Source organism: Schistocerca cancellata, chromosome 2 (assembly GCF_023864275.1).
Source record: "Schistocerca cancellata isolate TAMUIC-IGC-003103 chromosome 2, iqSchCanc2.1, whole genome shotgun sequence".
Lineage (NCBI taxonomy): Eukaryota > Metazoa > Arthropoda > Insecta > Orthoptera > Acrididae > Schistocerca > Schistocerca cancellata.
This window is the reverse complement of record NC_064627.1, coordinates 677506280-677525953: the sequence shown is the minus strand read 5'-3', so window position 1 is coordinate 677525953 and position 19674 is coordinate 677506280. Positions and strand designations below refer to the sequence as shown.

The 19674-nt window shown below is 40.4% G+C and overlaps 1 protein-coding gene across 1 annotated transcript in view; it reads left to right on the top strand.

The window, feature by feature from the left end:
• Positions 1 to 19674, top strand: part of LOC126162415 (COMM domain-containing protein 2) — a 45005-nt gene that overhangs the window by 2537 nt on the left and 22794 nt on the right. Inside the window, exons 2-3 of the mRNA XM_049918913.1 lie at positions 6158 to 6235; positions 6317 to 6399. Coding sequence (XP_049774870.1) covers positions 6158 to 6235; positions 6317 to 6399 — 161 coding nt within the window. The remainder of the gene's footprint in view (positions 1 to 6157; positions 6236 to 6316; positions 6400 to 19674) is intronic.

Sequence of the window (19674 nt, the reverse complement as noted above, 5' to 3'; positions counted from 1 at the left end):
TAATTGCTTTCCCATGCGTGCAGACTTCATTTATTTGTACTCGGCTGAATTGTTGGTGACATCATGCAATTTTTGTTTAATCACTCTAGAGGCATAACTCAGCATTGCAATAGGGTTGGTATCAGCTGTCTATTTTGCCTTCTGGTAGCCTATTCTTGGGGATACTGATCGGTGGGAAGTTGCTAATTATTGCACTTAAGTGACCAATTCCCCTAAATGGTTTCAGCTTACTGGAAAAACAGTATGTATAAGGACTTTCAGATTGATGTTTAACAGGCATGTAGGACACCTCAATTACTGGGCTGTGTCAGAACACTGAGAGACAGTATACAGGACATAGTGGATCTCATCACTGGTGATTCACCAGTCTTTCCAACATCCATCCCAAGATCATTGTCAGCTGAATGGAAAACCTGTCCTATAATGGAATGCAAAATGCCACTTGACCAAGAGGGACAGCTATGCAGCCCTGCAGACATTTGAATGCAACTCACCAGCGGAAAGTGTAATAGCCTCTAACATGGAAGGAACAAAATACCACTATATATTAAGAAAAGGCAAGTAAATATCTTGGTATGAATGGTATCTTGGCATACACATGTAGAACTATTTGAAGATGACAGATTATTTGCCACCGACTAGTTGACTCAATGAATGTCGCACTAAAAATTAAAAGGTTTGGGATCCAATTGGTGTTCAGTTCTAGGATGTTTCCTGTCACATATTGCTTCCTTCACCTCCAACAATCACTTGTTAATGTGAAAAAAATTCCTGGTTGCACATTGGTTTGGAGTCCCTCTGTGTAACCGGCTTGTCAGTCAGTTCAAAGCTCAGAGGAAGGCAAGAGCATACCACCTGCAATGCCTATTTAAATAGATCAACTTTAAAAGTTGTGGACAGTGTTATTTCAATGTTCAACAGGCATGTGTTGCTGTTACCCAGCTCTGAATTTGTCTACAGAGCCTGGGGAACCATTGCTCTGAATATATCAGCACTTCCATTTGGTAAGACAAGATCCGAAAGTACTAACATTGCAGTAGGCACTAGCATCTGATGTGATTCATTGCCCAGTTTTGATATGACTATCAGAAATGACCAAGTGTTTTTGATTCTGTAAGAGTTTCTCTTGGAGCTGAGTATATCGGAACTTGAGACAATAAGTCAAGATTGGAATAATGTATCTATGTGTCTTGTACAGAAAGTGTGATTCCTGAACATTCACACGCTGGATGATCATCACATCACACGAGGAAGCTGTAAGCCAATAGGCAATGTTCTGTCCTTACCCTTCTAAGTGTCACTATTTTCCAGTGTTGTGTGTTTAAGACTGAACATGGCTGGATGGTTTTTTTGACTGTTAGAAGCCTGTTTGCTGCTTAACACCCTGGTGGGCGCACCTTCTGATTTCACGCGAGTGGGCGTGCCGCGGCATTTCCACCATAATTTCGTCTTCACATTGTTCTCAGTTTTAGGCAAACCAAAGGGAAAAAACTGAAATAAAGCAGCATATCATTGCATTAATTATTTATTTCAGATAAAAGTAAAAGAAAAAAAATCAGTCAACTCTATTAATATAGGTTACATAAATAAACATCTTCAGCCAGAACAAATTTCCATCCGCAGGTCTTTAGTATCACAAGAGAAACACACAACGTTCTGATGAACGCTTCTTGCAGACATTACTTCCACAATTGTCACATGATGTCTTCATCATGACGTTTTTGTGTCGTCCCCATATGTGACATATTCCAGGTTTGTCATGGAGTGCCTCCTTTTCTGAATTTTTCAAGAAATATTTGTATATCTTTCGGAAGATTCATTAGTTTCACTCTTTGTCCTAGATGATAGGTTTTTTTAGAAAAAGCCATCGTCTGTTTTTATTATCTGGGTTGTTGTGGCTAAAGATGACATTCAAATTTATTCCTGTGATATCAGGATGTTGATAGAATAATGCCAGCGGCCATCTCCTGGTTATTCTGCTTGTTGTATGACACACACATCTGATCCACAGTGTCCACTCCTCCCATGGTTCTGTTATAGACCAAATTTATTGCTGATTTTCCACTTTTGATTACTTTTCCTTTTTTTAGTGACAGTTGAAGATAAACAGAAATCGTACTGAAAGCCACTGAGTGCTGATTTGCTTTCTCTTGTGGTTACTAGCCTGAAATTCAAGTGGAATTTCCTTCTTGTTTTTTTTAAATATTTATTTCAAAGTTCCGATGGTGGTCAACTTTATCTTGTAGATTCTGAGCTAGACTATAACTGATGTAATAGTTATCAGTCGTAACATTCATGTTCATGCCCTCTATGGGAGTTACCAGTCTTTTGACAATATCTGCAAATTTATTTGATTTTAGATATGGCCAAGCGAACTGTTTGCCACTTTGAAATTGAGAGTATAAAATGTTTTTGTGTCACTAAGGGCATATATTTTGATACCATACTTTGCAGGCTTATTTGGAACACACTGTACGAACCCACAATGGTCTTTAAAAGCCTTCAGCATTTCATCAATTGTCACAAATTCACTGACATTATAGTGAGCAATACAGTGATTTACAAATTCTTGGTGAAACTCACTAAGAGGAGCCAGTTTATCTGTAGACCTTCATTCAATTCTTGTTTCTATATTGTCAAACCCAATTGCTCTAAGAAGAAAAAGGAAATGTTTATAACTGAAAAGTGATCATCAGATAGTCATACCAGTACCATCAGATGCCAACAGTTGGCATGATGTCCATTCTTTTTGCCAGTCAAAAAAAGTGCAGTGAAAAGAGCATGAATTTCTTCTGCTGAAGTGTCCTTGCAATGGCGAGCTCTAGAATAGTTGGTATCATTACGTTTTTTCTCAATCCATCTGTTGGTATGAGCTACGATGTCTTCTATCATGTTTTTAGTGATAAAAAGATAAAATGCATCTAAAGATGTAAGTGCATTTCTGGCAGTCCGTTTCGGGCTGAGCAAATTTCTGATATGTTTTTAGCACTTTTTTCCCCTGCAGTTAGGGGCTGACTAATCCAAACTGTTTCACCATCTTTTTCCAATATAAAATGTATAGTTACCTTCCGTAACATCATGTGCTACTGTTTCCTGACTGTCATCTTCTTCCTAAGACTGTTCTGATCCACTACTGTGTGATCAGATTCATCACACGTCAACTCATCTTCCGAAATTTCCACTAGAATTCATAGGATCTCTTCAGGAACCTTTACAATATCACTTTGCCTGGAAATAAATATAATGTGCCCACAAAACAAGAAGTTAACACTCTAAACAAGAATAAATGATGAAAATGTGTGTAACAAATTGTAAGCATGTAATGTTGAACAAATACTTACATGACTAGGCGCGTTGCGGCAATCGCACCACAGAGGCAGAACTGAAGTTAACAATGCTGTTGCAACAGAACAATGGCCAGGTCTGGTTTCAAACGAGGTTACACACTCCATCTATGATGAAGATTGCATACTAGATTCCAAGAAAGCCAACAACTAGCACCAGCTAGTGGACACTCAGAAAACTAAAATTTACCCACTGGAGCATTAAACCATTTGCTTTACCATAGACACATGGTCCTTGTAGTCAGCAACAAGATGACAATGTGCGATTAAGGATGGTTCCCACATTACGGTGTTCGTACGAAACCGTTTTTGCTTTGGGAGCCGATTAACTTTTCTGCATTCCAATTCATCCAGGTACTGCAGAATACCATCCTTGCATTGGTTTTGTACCTATTATCAGGTATCTTGAATCAATTTCTGCTGGCTACATTTCAATTTTTTTTTTTTTTTTTCTTCACATCCATTCCAATGTCTTAAGGAGTGAATATACTGCTATGTAATGATTTTAGTCACTCAGAAGTATGGTATCTGAGGACACTGTGTAGGAAACCAGTAGAGCATTAAAGGGTATTCCTCTGGCTAGACCTAGCAGTGGTACATAACAATAAAATCTTGAAATCCCCCAGGGAAACAGGTTATTCCATTATTCCAACCTTGACTTATTAAGTTTTGACACACTCAACTCCAAGAGAGATTCTTACAGCAAATGTCTGGAAATACCCCAAAAAATGGATGACAAATGTTAAACATGAGACAGTGGCAGGTGACATAGCTTACCCATAGCTCACTGCACTTGAAGCGATCCTACCATCACTGGTAGGGGGCAGTGTTACACATTGCTCTGCTAGGCTACTCTGTTTTTGAACACCTTTTGTAAATGTGATCTGCTGTAAACATAGAAGTTGCAGAAATATTGTCCTCACTGTAACCAAACAAAATCTGTTCTGATTTTGTGTTTCTTTCCCTTTTATTATACAGGCTTTATTTAATAAAGAATATGCAGATAATTTACTGCTAGTGATTCAAATTGGGGGCTTATATTTATTTATTTGTGATGCAGTATGGTAGGTTGTTCTTGTACTGTTCTGTGCAGTGAACCAGTGGAGACCATGAGGCTGTTAAATACAATAATAAATCATACCTAAATGTAGACACAAGGATATCTAATAAAATGAGAAAAAAAAAAAATAAATACTGCCTACCAGATGCAAGACTCAAACCATGACACCAAATGCTAAAGTCACACACATAAGCTTGAGCCACACTGAGGTAAATACTTGACTTGGGTTGGGATGATTGTGTGACAGACCAACAGGCTCCACCATTGCAAGTGCAGTAGCAAGTCATACAGTGACGTCACACGTTCAATGTTTGACATCCACTTTTGAGGTATTTCCTGACATTTGCTGCCTCATGTATCTTATATTAAATTATTTGTCTGAGCATTATCTACGTTGCTTTGGGGAGTTTTAAACGTTAATAGGAACCATTTTCATCATTCACTCTTTGCTGTGGACATCCAAATGACTCTGTAATTTTTGGAATGCCCTCAACTTGATGCAGTATGAGGACGGACAGAATGAGTGTTGGCATTGGTTTGTTGGCTCTTCTTGCACAGTTGTGACCCTCCTAGCTGTCTCTGCCAGACATTCTTCACTGTTAGGCTGATTAAATGCGCATGTTTATATTCAGCAAGGATGGCGATGGAGCACGTTGTTGAATGCTATGTAGTCATCTTATGTAATGTGGTATGACAGGTTATTTGAAATTATTTGATAGTATTGTAAATAACCTTTCCTATCTTTTGCCTTTTGTTTGGAGTACCTATAGCTATGTATGGAAGTGAAACGTGGACGATAAATAGTTTAGACAAAAATAGAATAGGATCTTTTGAAATGTGGTGCTACAGAAGAATGCTGAAGATTAGGTGGGTATATCACATAACTAATGAGGAGGTATTGAATAGAATTGGGGAGAAGAGAAATTTGTGGCACAACTTGACTAGAAGATGGGATCGGTTGGTAGGACATATTCTGAGGCATCAAGGGATCACCAATTTAGTAGTATTGGAGGGCAGAGTGGAGGGTAAAAGTCTTAGAGGGAGACCAAGAGATGAATACACTGAACAGATTCAGAAGGATGTAGGTTGCAGTGGGTACGGGGAGATGCAGCAGCTTGCACAGGATAGAGTAACATGGAGAGCTGCATCAAACCAGTCTCTGGACTGAAGGCCACAACAACAACAACAACAACATATTTTGCCTCACCTTTTATATTGTTGATGGTTCTCTTGTAAAACAACATGGTGAAATTTCTAATGTATTGGAAGGAGGTGAACCAAAAATTCAAGGGGATGGTATAGATCTAATATATAGCTTCATTGTCTGATAGCTCCCCACATTGTTGTCTTAATGGACCACTCAGTAATCAGATTTCTTAACTTGTGCAGGACACCTGGTTAAGGGTTTCAGATAGTTTAAAGTATTGTTTGTGATTGACTGCCATAAAACATTCTGATGTCCAAAGTTTTCTACACATGTTCTATCCAATTTTCATATTCCATGTTTTTCATAAATAATTTATGGTGAACGCCAGTGTGGTTTCTTTTTTTGAAGGGAAGCAAAAAGTGTGGATGTTAAAATCATATTCTGGCCATCACACTTCTGGCTGATGTCATACAGGACCAATATACTAATTACGTTCACATCACCTGACTTCTAGCAAGTGTATGTGTGTGTGTGTGTGTGTGTGTGTGTGTGTGTGTGTGTGTGTAGACCACTCACATAAATGTATTGAAAGTTTATGTTTTACAGTTTTGCAAGACTTCTGCAAGCTGGCATTGGACTTCCTACGTAAAGGTGCAAACATGAAGTTGTACCATACTGCTGCAAGTTAGTATTTTATAAATAACTTGTTATCTAATTTTTATGAAAGATATAGCAAATTTGTTTTAAAATATTTGATTCTTTCAGATAAACTTGGGGTTCAGCCAGAAGCAATACGAAATGTTGTTGAGGGACTTGTCAACCTGCTTGTAGAAAGCAGTAAACATGAGGTACTTCCTGCTTTGCACATGTCTTTTGAGTAGTCATAAGAAAAAATTTGTAGGCGTATTTGGAATAAGGGAAAGTTTTAAGGAGCACAGTTATTCATTTGAGAAATAATCGACAGTATATTCAACTTTATTTGTATATTTCACAGTAACAGAAGAGTTACAGAAGTAGTAGTGAGACAATAGTAATAGAGTAATAAGCAATAAGTACTATATGTAGATCACTGTTTGCCTGTCATATTTTAGCTTCATGTGATTGTTAAACTGGATCTTCCAATAAAGCCATAACTGTAGTCATCTATTCTTGGTTCAGTTACAACACAAGCAGCATCGTACATACTTAACTAAAAATGTCACCAAGCAAGTAGCAGCTATAGAATTCATCCATATACATAGTGTGGCCAAATATGATGATTTTAGGTAATTTAAAAACTTCATAACTTTTAAAATACACCCAGTTGAATAATGTTCAGGGTTTACCATTATGTTGTGTGGCAGTACACCGTGATAAATTCAGATAATTATGTAAAATCTTAACCAGAAAAAGATTTTATCTTCGAATTGTAATTGTAGCTTTATACCATATTTACAATGTTATAAATAGTCATGATGGCTCTCTTTTAATCCAAAAGTCTAGGGTTTGTTTTCTATATCCACACTCTTTATTGACAATTACTAAATGCACAAAAATTACATCAGCTAATTACTGCATGCCAAATAATGACAAAGTTAGAGAAACATTAACTTAACTAATAACTGTCTGAGTACTGACTGCACACTGGCACGGAGCTGGTCTGATTTGAGAACATTTGCATATGGTGGAGAAGGTGCAAGAGGGCGAGCCCCTGCTGTCAGTGGCCCAACACGTTCATATTTGCTGGCCGGGACACTGTGTGTGGGCGATGGTGGCACATTTGCTTCATCTGGCTGCTGCTGTTGTCGTGTACAAACGCTGCAGTTGCGGATTGTATGGGGGCACCGTCGCATCCCTCCTCTCTTCCACAGAGGCTCCACAGCTATCAGTGCACAGAAAAGGAGGACCACACTAGCCAGACTGCTGCTGGTGGAAGATTGGCACAGACAAGGAAGCCACCCGATCCACCCAGGTGTCCCGACAACAATGATAGTGTTGATGGCGGCAGTGCAGTGGCAGCTGCACAGTGACAGTGCTGGCTTCCATTGGCTAATCAGCATCTGCAGAGGCACCACCGTTGCAGGGACTGGCTGTCTGCTGTCTCCAGCCCATCGAGGTGTGCAGTCGGCTGTATTCCAGACAATGGTGCACTTGGCTCAGTGATGGCCCCTGGCATGGGGACTCTGTGGACCGTGCAGTGGCAAGAGACAGAAGCTGCGATAACTGGATAACATCGGTCCAGGGGCTCTGATGAGTAGGGGGCAGTGGGAGGGTGTGGTTCCTGCAGGAGGGCCCTCTGATGGTGTCTGCTGTGATTGCAGTGGGTTGTTGCCCCATGGAGGGTGGAGTTAATTCTGACAGTAGGAGAGAGGTGACCTGCTGCTAACTGAAGTGAATGTTTGCCAGCTGTGCATCTCGCAAACCATAGACAGTGCCCGTATTGGCCACCGACTGAAAGTGCGTGCCCAGCCTGGATTGTCCATAGCATATCAAGAAGGGTGCAGCTGTGCCACAGGCCATGGCACAGGATGGAACAGGTGTAGCAGCATCTGCTGGGCTGTGGTCTTTTATTGGGGTGGTATTGTTGATGTTTAGGAACAGACACAATGCCATATCGGCAGGCGAGTCCATCAAGCACTTTGCCAATTCCACCCCAAATGTATGCACCACATGTTCCACATCACCATTCGATTGGGGTAAAGTGGTGTGGATGTGAGGTAATACCGCTCCAGATGCAGAAATCACTGAACAATGCAGATGCAAATTGTGGGCCAGTCAATGCGGACTGGGTCCCACAGGTGATCGGGAGTGGGACACGGAGCAAAAGTTTATGTGGTGGCTGCCTGATGCTTGGCACACTGTTTGTGCACACAGACAAGCTTCTCAATTGGTGAATCAGCTCCAGGCCAGTAGAGAAAATGCTTCACTAGCATTTTCAAACAGGTTATGCCACAATGACCACAATGGAGAAGTGCAAGAATATGCTATCACAGGACTGGAAGGATAACAGTGTAGACCTTGTCTGAATGTGTGCTAAGGAGATGTGTTCGATCAACCATCGCCAGCTAATTACGAAGAAGGAAAAATTGCGGAGCAGTCCTGATTCCTTAGTGAATAACCATTCGGGCCAATCTTTAGAGAGACAATGGGAGACCTGACAGGGCACTGCATCTTGTTGAGTGGCTTTCTCTGTGCACTTTACTGTGAGTGGGAGCCTATCCAATGCCTGGTGCACATGGTCATTGATTTGGAAGCACCTAATTTCCATTTTGTCAAATTCAGAGTCAGGGTCAATGGGTAAGCGTGACAGTGCATCTGCATTGGCATGATGAGCAGTGAGATGACGATGAATGTTGCACTGATACACACTCAGAAATAAAGCCCACTGCTGCAGTCTTTGTGTGGTCCTGTCAAGAAGCAGAGAAGGGGGCTGATAAGTGCCACAGGCCGTTTATGGTTGGTGATGAGATGGAATTCATTTCCACTAAGGAAAATGTTGAACTTGCAGACCATGTAGACAGTCACCAGTGCTTCATTTTCTATTTGAAAATAATTTGTTTGAGTAGCTGTCCACATCTTTGAGGCCTATGCCAGAGGTTGTTCACATCCATCATCTGCCCTATGAGACAAAGCCACTCCAAGTCCATAGTGGGAAGTGTCTGTGGCAAGAACCAACTATTTACTTGGTGCAAAGGTACCAAGAAACGGGGAAGACAGTAGAAGCAACTTGATAGGGCGAATGCATTGGCACAGTCCACCAACCAGGTAAAAGGAACACCTTTCTCCCATAAGTTGTTTAAGGGGTGAATGACATCCATTGTATTGGTGATAAATTTTGAATAGTAACTGACTTTTCCCAAGAATGCTTAGAATTGTTTCGGGTTTTGTGACTTACGAGTGTTGGCAATAGCCTCTAGATGATCATATGTAAGATGGACACTATTCTTCAAAAGATGACGACACACATATTCTACTTCTGCCTGAAAACGCTCTGACTGCAGGTTGCACTTACGGCCTGCCTCTTGCAGTTTAGTGAAGATACTCCAAAGGTTGTCAAGATGTTCCTGCCTTGGAACCCTGTGACTAAAATGTCATCTAGACAGTTTGCACAACAGGGGATGTTGCGTGTTAACTATTCTAAGAATCGCTGAAAAATAGTCGGGGCACTTGCTATGCCAAAAGGCAAGCTTGTGTAATGATGTTACCCGAATGGGGTGTTGGGGAGCGGAATCCAGGGGAAGCTGTAGGTACGCCTCCACCAAATCAATTTTTGAAAAAACATTCACCACTTGCCAGTTTCATGAGGCCTTTTTTGGTCTGAAGAATCAGATAAGAATCCAATATCATATTTTGACTAAACTTCAGTCAAAATATAATAATCTGTTGATCACTGTATTCCAAAAATGTTTACCAAAATCCAATATCAACTGAGTGTTAATAGTGGACTTCAGATCTCCACACAAACTGGAAGTTTGCAAATGACAACTAACGGTGTAGGTCATTGGCTAGAGGTGACTGGTTCAATAATACCAAGACCCTGCTGTCTGTTAAGTTCCTCCTAGACTGCCAATCTTAGTGTGAAGGGGAGAGGCTGAGCAAGACAAAACATAGGTCTGGCTGCCTGTTTGAGGGTGAAGTGTGCCACTCCCAAACCTAGCGAAAACAGAGGACCAAACTCACGGCAGAGTCATCCAGTTCCTGCAATGGAACAGTGTCAGGAACAAAATATACTGTGTCTTGAATTTGAAATCCAAAGACCATGAATGCATCAAAACCAAACATGTTCTCTGATGTCACACTGTCTATTGCCAAAAATATTGTTACCATCTTGAATAGTTCGTACTCGAAGGCTGTCGTGAACTCTCCTTGAAGGGGAATGAGCTCGTTACCATAACCAATTACACAATGATTTTTGGAGGAGAGAGCAGGTCAACCCAGATGATGATACATTTCCAGATTCACAAGGAACACAAAGGACCCAGTGTTGACCTGCAAACGGAACTGTTGCTGCTGAATCAACAGCACAATTTAAATCTTGCTTGGGATGTTGAGTTCACAACCAAGGATTGGAATAACACTATGCACCTCCGAGCAATTCACATCTGTGTCCAAGGCTCGGCTGCGTGAGGAGCTACAGCAGACAGCGACCAGATGACCTTGTTTACGGCAAGTAGCACACATGGCATGCCTATGTGGGCAGCGGTGCTGGGATTGTACATGAAAACAATCAGCACATGACAGGAAACTGTGGTAGCAAACAGCAATATCCAATTGCGTCCTGAATGAATTAGAGGAACAAATCAAGGGTGTCTGGGACTGCCACCGTGCCAACGAACACATTGATGCAACGTCCATGACATCCTCAAACTGTTCAGACACAGCTTGTGATACTTTGAAAGCCTTAGCGATAGCCAAAACCACCTCAACCATTGGATCTTCTGAAGGCAACACCTCCACAGTGGAAAAGCTGGGGGAGGGTGGAGGGTTGGTGGATGGGCACATAGATGACAGTGGCTGGGGGGGGGGGGGGGGGGGGGCGGCAATGCTCCCAGCAGATTCGTCATAAATAATTGACAAAACAAGTCTAACAGCTGCTGCTGTTGCTCAAGCTGTCACTGCTATTGTTGTAGCAATTGAACCAATGATGAATCCATTTCATGCACAAGACACATGCAGGATGATCTACCCGTATCTCATCACCAAAACTGCTGTACCTGCTCTCTTTATTGACAACTACTGCATGAACAAAACTCATGTCAGCTGTTACTTCTTGCTGAATAATGGTAAGAGTGGCACAATTATTAACTGTTCAAGTATAAAATCCTGTCACAGACAACTGAATGCACACCAGCACGGAGTTGGTCTGAGTGGAGAATGTTTGCATATGACATAAAAGATGCTAGAGGACAAAGGCCTGCTGGCAGTGGCCAACATGTTTGTATTTGCTGGCTGAAATGCTGGCTGTGGGCGATGGTGGTGTGCTTGCTTCACGAGGACAAAGGCCTGCTGGCAGTGGCCAACATGTTTGTATTTGCTGGCTGAAATGCTGGCTGTGGGCGATGGTGGTGTGCTTGCTTCACCTGGCTGCCGCTGGCACTGGATACGAATGATGCTGTGGCAGATTGCATCATTGTGCCACCACACAGTTTCCAGTCAGTCCTAGGATTGTTTCTTCTACCACATCTGTTAATACAAAAAATTACAAGTTGCACCATGGTTTGAAGCCCACATTACATTGAAGGTACACCTACAAGTAGGGCCTTTAACTTGCTGAGTACATACCATCTCCAATAAGACTCTACCTACTGAAGTGCTGTGGTATTCAAAGCAAGATTTGGGTTGCGAACAGCTTTATTTAATTCAACAATCATGACTTTAATGCAAGGAATTTATCTTCCCTTAGGTGAAGTCGCGTAATGGAATTATTGGGAGTGAAGTTGTTAACTATGTAGCACAAATATGGATAATAACATCTACTATTTAGAGATTTGATAAAAGACTAGCAATGAAAATAGAACAATCAACTAGACAGAAAGCTAAAATTATGCAATAAACAGTTGCACAAACTGAACATTGTGGAGTCTCCTTTCTGTTCAGGCAGTGGAATCAGTCAGGCACTTCTATGGGTGTTGTCATACGACTAGTGTCTGTGATCCTATTAACAATCATACAGCCATGTGCAGAGTGTGGTTGCCGTCCATGGCTGCTTGCTGCACGGCCTCGGGTGATCACAGGTACACATAAACATGCAGGATTATTTTCCTTCATGTCTCCAACAGTTGCCATGGCTCCTCTTGATGCGACCCTTGCCACAGGTGGGACTAACAGAGCTGACATTAACACTACATTGATGGCCCCAGTCACTTGCCTCCAAGTACTATACCCTGTATCCATCCGCATCCTGGCTATGTCACCACTCGACCAATCTATAGCTGACTTTCTGTGGTCCCTTAATACGGAGCTCCCTTTGCCAAGTGTTCCAGTCACTCTGATATCAATACTGGTTGCAGCTCGCGTCACCTCCAGTGAGTGTCCACTGCTGAAGGTTGAGAAGCGTATTGCAGGCCACATGTGAAAGCAATTGTCCCTCGCCAAGTGCCTCATCGGCACATTTTATGGGATACTGCCTCTGTCATCATCTCCAGGCTCTCCACCTTGTGGGATTTCATTCTACCACTGATTGTGGCTAGTTACAACCAATAGTAGAGCATTACAGTATGCAGTGATGGACTCTAAGCCAGCACCCAGTTATGCACCTAATGACTATTGTTGTGTTGTTCAGTAACTTAATAAAGTTGTATGTTCTGGGCTGCCTGGGCTCATATGTAGCAACATCTCATTTCGTCTGTCACAAACACAAAAATGGGTGTCCCAAACTGTTGTGTACATAGTTCTGCGTAGTCAGTGCGTACACAACTTTCCCACTAGAGCACGCCCCGCTAACCACAACAGCGCAGGCGCAGCGCTTGTCCATCTCCGCACTACGAGATGGCGCTGCCTAAGAGATGGACCAAATTCTGCTTCTGCCGATCCATGTATTAATATGTAACACAGCCAATGAGATTGTTGCTAACGTAGAACCTTTAGAACCTTTTCTCCTCGTGGATCACACCCACGCAGTGATACCTGAATGCGTGAGGTATTATAACGAGTGTACAGACCTCCGATTAGTCAGTCTGCATTAGTATGTACCAGTCTAAATTTGATTGTATGAGTCTATAGTCAAGTTTCAGTCTGCGCCTAATAAGATTATCATATTCCTGTACATAGCCATGAAGAGAAATGTATAGACACTTTGTCAAGTATCAGAGATATGTAAGAATAAGATTAACGTACCAAGACCAAAGGAACTTCATATTGTCAATTGTAAATAGCATCCAGAATCAAGTTAAGTAATGTTTATGCTTATTATTATTTTAATAAATGTGTGTGAAAATTAATCAAGTTCTGTTTAAAGTTGGTCACCGTCAATCTGCTACTCTAAGCGTGCAAGTGGCATTTCTATCGTCTGATCTAATGGCAGAAGATAAACACGCCACGATAAGACCAAGAGACATACTGCTGACACGTGCCTACTTTGTTAGAGCGACAAGTCAAATAATCTGATGGTGTGTGTACCGAAGTTCTTACAGTACGCACACCACACAAACAAAGTGAAATTGCAGCAGTTCTCTTACACAAAAATATGTAGCACTGTTATTGATTGACAGCCTAGCCTTTGATTCTGTTAGTAATGTCACTGCAGACAGTCACCATCAGCCAAAGTTTAATGAAGGGCTCTCCATGTGCCCTGCTTGTGCATGTACCTTAACCAGATGATTCTCTCTCTCTCTCTCTCTCTCTCTCTCTCTCTCTTTCTCTCTATCTGTGTGTGTGTGTGTGTGTGTGTGTGTGTGTGTGTGTGTGAGAGAGAGAGAGAGAGAGAGAGAGAACACTATCCCAATAACTGGCAGTGCATGTTTGTGTGTTAGAGAGAGAGAGAGAGAGAGAGAGAGAGAGAGAGAGAGAGAGAGAGAGACGTCATTGGGTAAGTTTCAAAGAATTTTGTGGCTGAGTACACCACTCCTTTTTGTGCCACATTAAGGCTGAGTGATGGATGGTGAAAATCTTTTTTACTTCTATTATTATATTCATGAATGTCTTTAAGTTGTGGTTGACTGGTGACAACAAACTTGTAAGATAGTAAATGCACTGTGGTATTGTGTAGCGGTTGTCAGAATGGCTAGTTGTTTAGAGAGAGTTCTTCTAAAGATGGTGGGTCGGACATCACAAACTACCATTATTACCCACTTCTGTGCAACAAACTCTTCTTCCTCGTTGTTGAGGTACCTCTCAGTATGATGATCCCATAACGCATTAGTGAATGGAAATAGGAAAAGTCAGTAATTTTATGTGTAAAATTAGTTGTAAATACAAGTTTGCTAGAATTGTGACAATGTTACCATGGGTCATCCAAGCACTGTGTTAGCTAATTTCCTATATGTTTCAAATGATACTCCATTTTTATCATCACTATTGCTTTTGGTAGACGATACCATCATACATTTCAAGGCAGTTGCTTGTTTGGTCCCTCACGTGATTTTACCTCCACATCTAACACCAACACAATGCATCAGTTTTAATAATCCGGCTGTAAGAAGCAAGCTAAAGAGCAATAAATTAAATAAAAAGATCAGTAACTGTTAATCTGACATCACCATTGTTTCTTAGTCTCCAAAATTAAATAACTAGGCAAAGATTTTCTGCTATGTTTTTCTTGAGGAGCTTGATGCTGGAGAGAGTTTTGAAGATGGCCAGAGAGCCAGGGTGTCAAGCAAAATCTAAGAAGAAACCTCCATCTCTATTTTTAAAGTCACTTGCTAATTTCAGCTGCTTCCTTAATAACACTATCCCAATAACTGGCAGTGCATGCCAGAATCTCCATGCTGTTATACTCTTTTGGATGACTGATGCCAAGTCAGTGTCCTGTAATAGCAGATTTTCTCAGCCGTTATAAGCATGTGTAATGCTAAGGGCCGTAAAATGTAGCAACTATTATCAGCAAAATTTGTGTCTATTTGTGGCAGAATTTGCATCTGTTTGTGGCAAAATTTGCATCTATTTTTTATTTTATTTTTTTTGTATTTGTAAATGATTAGATGCGCTAATATAAAAGATTATCACGCTACATGAGTGAAGACGAACAAAGCCTTAGTTGTTTAAGACTGACTGTTAAAAAAAGTTGGGATTGGAAACATTTTGACTGGATTGTTAGCTTTTGCAAAAACTTCAACACTTGTTGTTCTTAAATGACCTTTGTTTTCTTGGTTTGGCAGTATTTCAGCTTTCAAGAATGTATGTTATGTTGAAAAGCAGCAGCATTTTCCCACTAGTGAACTAAATATGTCACCAAATTAAGGTGTTCGTGGACATTACTCGTCTTTTCCCACCCAATTTGATGATTACAAAATCTGCAGACTATTAGCTTTGACCTTTCATGGGCATTCATAGCGACCCCTGAGTGGCAACGCTACTAATTGAACTAAAAGGTACTTAGCATAGAAGCAAAAATGAATGTACGGTAATTCAATTTTTACGTTAGGGGAAGATTTTCAGCGCAGTCGAAAAAGTTACAGATTGCGTTTTCCAGTCGCTGTAGTGCAGAGTGCGGGCGCTATTGTCTATAATGGCAGACAGCCGGGAGTGTAAACAATTATACGGATTGACGATCCCTTCTGGTGTTGTAAGGGTGGTAGTTGAAATCCACAATAGACCAAGTTTAGTCTCTTCACTTTTTTCAAAATAAGAAAACAACAAGGAACACACAACACAAGGCATTCGGGGACAGTAACAGTGCAGTTGCTTGTTGACGTTAGCAAAGTGTTGTTAACAAAGTTAGTTCAGGCTGGACCTCTAGCAGTATTCGATGCAATCACAGTGCAAAACATTCGCCACCTAATTTGCCAAGTTAAAAGTTTCCTTGTTATACCATCTTTTGAGCTTTGGCTAACAAAAAATCATACACGTCTCTTAGTCGTAAAATACTAGGTCCCACAGCAGAGTACTATTACATTGCATTACGTGGTGTGTTTCTTAAATAGGCCATTCAACCATCCGCAATTGACATGGAGGCGGATCATTTGTGCATTGATACATCATTGCGTTAGTACAAATTTTTATATGCAAACAGGTTCATATGTGCATTATCTTTTCAAACTGGGCTTCGCCAGGTGATGTACACTACCAGTAACTGAAAATTGGTTACATTTTCGATATTTATATGCATAAAATAAAGCTATTTCAAACTATCTCTGATAAAATAGTTCATATGAATACAATTAGCTATGAAATAGTGTCTGTTAAGTAATTTCATGTTTTTGCATTTTGAGGCAGAATTCGCATCTGTTCCACACTTATTGCAAAATGTGAGTTTTTCCAGTTCCTACTAATGCTTATGTTAAATACACAGGTCCTCCTTAGTCCTGACGGTGTGACCTGTATGATGTGCCACAACGTCAAAGAATACAATAGACACCCACCTTACACAAACCTAGATAATTCTTTACAGATCGTAAAAAGTCCCTAAACTTAAACGGTGGTTGAAAGACACATTTCACATAATATTTTCATAGAGTACAGCCAATCCTGTTGGAAATGCCTTCTGTGAAAGGCAAAAAGTATGTAGGCTTTGGTGCCACCTCATTATCATCACCACTCATCATACTCACGGTTGGTCGATAGTGCATTGAGTTTCTTATCTGCCTTTCATTAACCCATTCTGACAAAAGGACACTTGGAGATGGGCTAACTTAGCTAACAAACTTTCAGGGTCTGGAATGACATGGGCTCAGTGATGGTACTTGAGGCAAGCCGTTTATAGGAAGCCAGCTCACACTGATTCATATCTACAGGCTGACCATCTGGCTCAGTGTGAGGGGGTACTTTGTACCTTGGTTCATAGAGCCCATGTCCTCTCAGACCCTGAAAGTTAGTTAGCCTCACAAATATGTAAGTACTATTTTCATTGTCAGAAGATAAAATTCACCTGCCAGCCTGTGCTCTCATGTACGTCTCACACACATACTGGCTCTTGCAGTTATCAGTATTTGTTCTGGCAGTTGTTGTGGGCACCTGGTCACATTGGCAATAATATGGTCATATGAAGGGAATTCTTAAGGGGAGTTGGAACGTCATATCTCGACCATGTTAAATTTAATGACTTGGCTTCCCTGTATTTCAGAAACCACTGTCACCTTTGACATGAAACTTCTACAGGACATTAAACTGTATGTTCTGAGTCTACTGAAATACAATAATTGCATTTCAGCCTCTGCTTTTGGAAATACAATTTTTTAACTACACGGTTAAAATTTTGTGTACTTTTTTGTACATTACCCTAAATAATTTTAATTACACGTAACATTATGTTCGTCTTTTAGTTCAGTGGTGGACTCAGGATATGTATGTTATTACTCCCTGAAAATTTGAATACTCTACTCGAAGTGGTTTCTGAGATTTAGGGAAAAATGCAACAGAAAATGTAAATTTTCAGGAACGATTTGTTAAGTTTCAAAAGACTGTAACTCACTTAATATATGCCTAATTTTTTATTTTCAATCCCTCAGAAGCACCCTGCACCATACTGTATATCATCCTCTTGATCTTTTTCCAAGTTTTTTCTTCTTTCTGGACTCCTTAGTGGCCAATTGTGCTGCATACTCTGTCTTATCAATGCGAACCTTGTCCATCCGTTCAAGTTCTCTGATGCAGTTTGCTCCAGGATCAATTCCCATATGCTATAGCACTTCCGCACTACCAGCATTGCCATCATTAAAAGCAATAATACCATCACTGACCCCAAAATGTATTGTCTCATTCCAACAAAAACGTTTTTTGGTAAGCGAGTCCATATAAGATAACTGAATTACTCATTGGGATTTTGAGTCTGACTATGCAGACACTTCTTCAGTAATTCAGGATTTGCCAGGTCTCTGTAAATATGTTTTATGATATCTGTTACTGCTGCTGGGATGAAGTGTTTATGGTTGTATGAACTGTTTGAGTACTGGGCATTGTGGTAATTGCACCATGAATCAGGTCCAGGAGGGCAAAGGTGGTGTACTGGTTTTTCATCAGTAGACAGTCTGTGGAAGAAGATAACCCATACTGCCTGCTTCATTTTCAACAAATCCTCAGTATTATTTCTAATGGCCATCCCATAATACTGCTGTAGTTCATCAGCCATTTTGTCTGTCAGCCTACCGCTTATGGTTTTACCATCAGAAAGTTTCTTGTCTCTCAAACTTTTTCAACTCCCTCAACCTGGTGCCCATCTTCTTCTGGACATGACCAAAACACAGCAATCCACAGCCTTATATATAAAAATTACCAATTTTATTAGATCTTGAAGTAATGCACGTAAAAATTTTAACATTTTTAACCAGTGTAGATTATATTTTAAAAAATAAAATAAAATATATATATACAAACAAAGATGATGTAACTTACCGAACAAAAGTGTTGGCATGTTGATAGACACACAAACACACACGCAAAATTCAAGCTTTTGCAACAAACGGTTGCTTCATCAGGAAATGTCTGCTTGTGTCTGTGTATGTGAGATGGATATGTGTTTGTGTGTGTGTGTGTGTGTGTGTGTGTGTGTGTGTGTGTGTGTGTGTGTGTATACCTGTCCTTTTATCCCCCTAAGGTAAGTCTTTCTGCTCCCGGGATTGGAATGACTCCTTACCCCTCTCCCTTAAAACCCACATCCTTTCGTCTTTCCCTCTCCTTCCCTCTTTCCTGATGAAGCAACCGTTGGTTGTGAAAGCTTGAATTTTGTGTGTGTGTTTGTGTGTCTATCAACATGCCAACACTTTCGTTTGGTAAGTTACATCATCTATGTTTTTAGATATATTTTTCCCACATGGAATGTTTCCCTTTTTTTTATATATATATGGACTCTCACTAAATTTTGAGAAAATGCAGTATGTACAATTCTGTACAGTGAATGGCATAACACCATTGATAAATATAGATTATGAACAGAAGTCTGTTGTTGAGGCAGAATATACAAATTTGTGTGTGTGTGGATTGATCAGAAATTGACTTGGAAGAAACACATTGATGATCTGCTGAAATGGTTAGGTTCTGCTATTTATGCTATTTTGCAAATTTTGGAGATAAACATATCAGTAAATTAGTTTGCTATGCCTATTTTAATTCACTGCTCTCATGTGGTTTCATATTTTGCGGTTATTCATCATTAAGAGAAAAACTATCCATTGCACAAAAATGTGTAATCAGAATAATAGCCTGAGCCCACCCAAGATGACCTTGCAGACATTTATTTAAGGAACTTGGGATATTCATAGTACCTTCACAATACATGTATTCACTTACAAAATTTGTTATTAATAATGCATCCCAGTTCAAAAATAATAGCTACAACACTAGAGGAAAGGATGATCTTCACTATTCTGTTTTAAATCTGACTTTGGCACAGAAAGGGCTGCATTATGCTGCCACAAAAATCTTTGGTCATTTGCCAAACAGCATTAAAAGTCTGACAGACAGCCTACCAATATTTAAAAACAAACTAAAAGGAGTTCTGAATGACAACTCCTTCTACTCAATAGATGAATTTTTAGATATGAAGTAGCAAC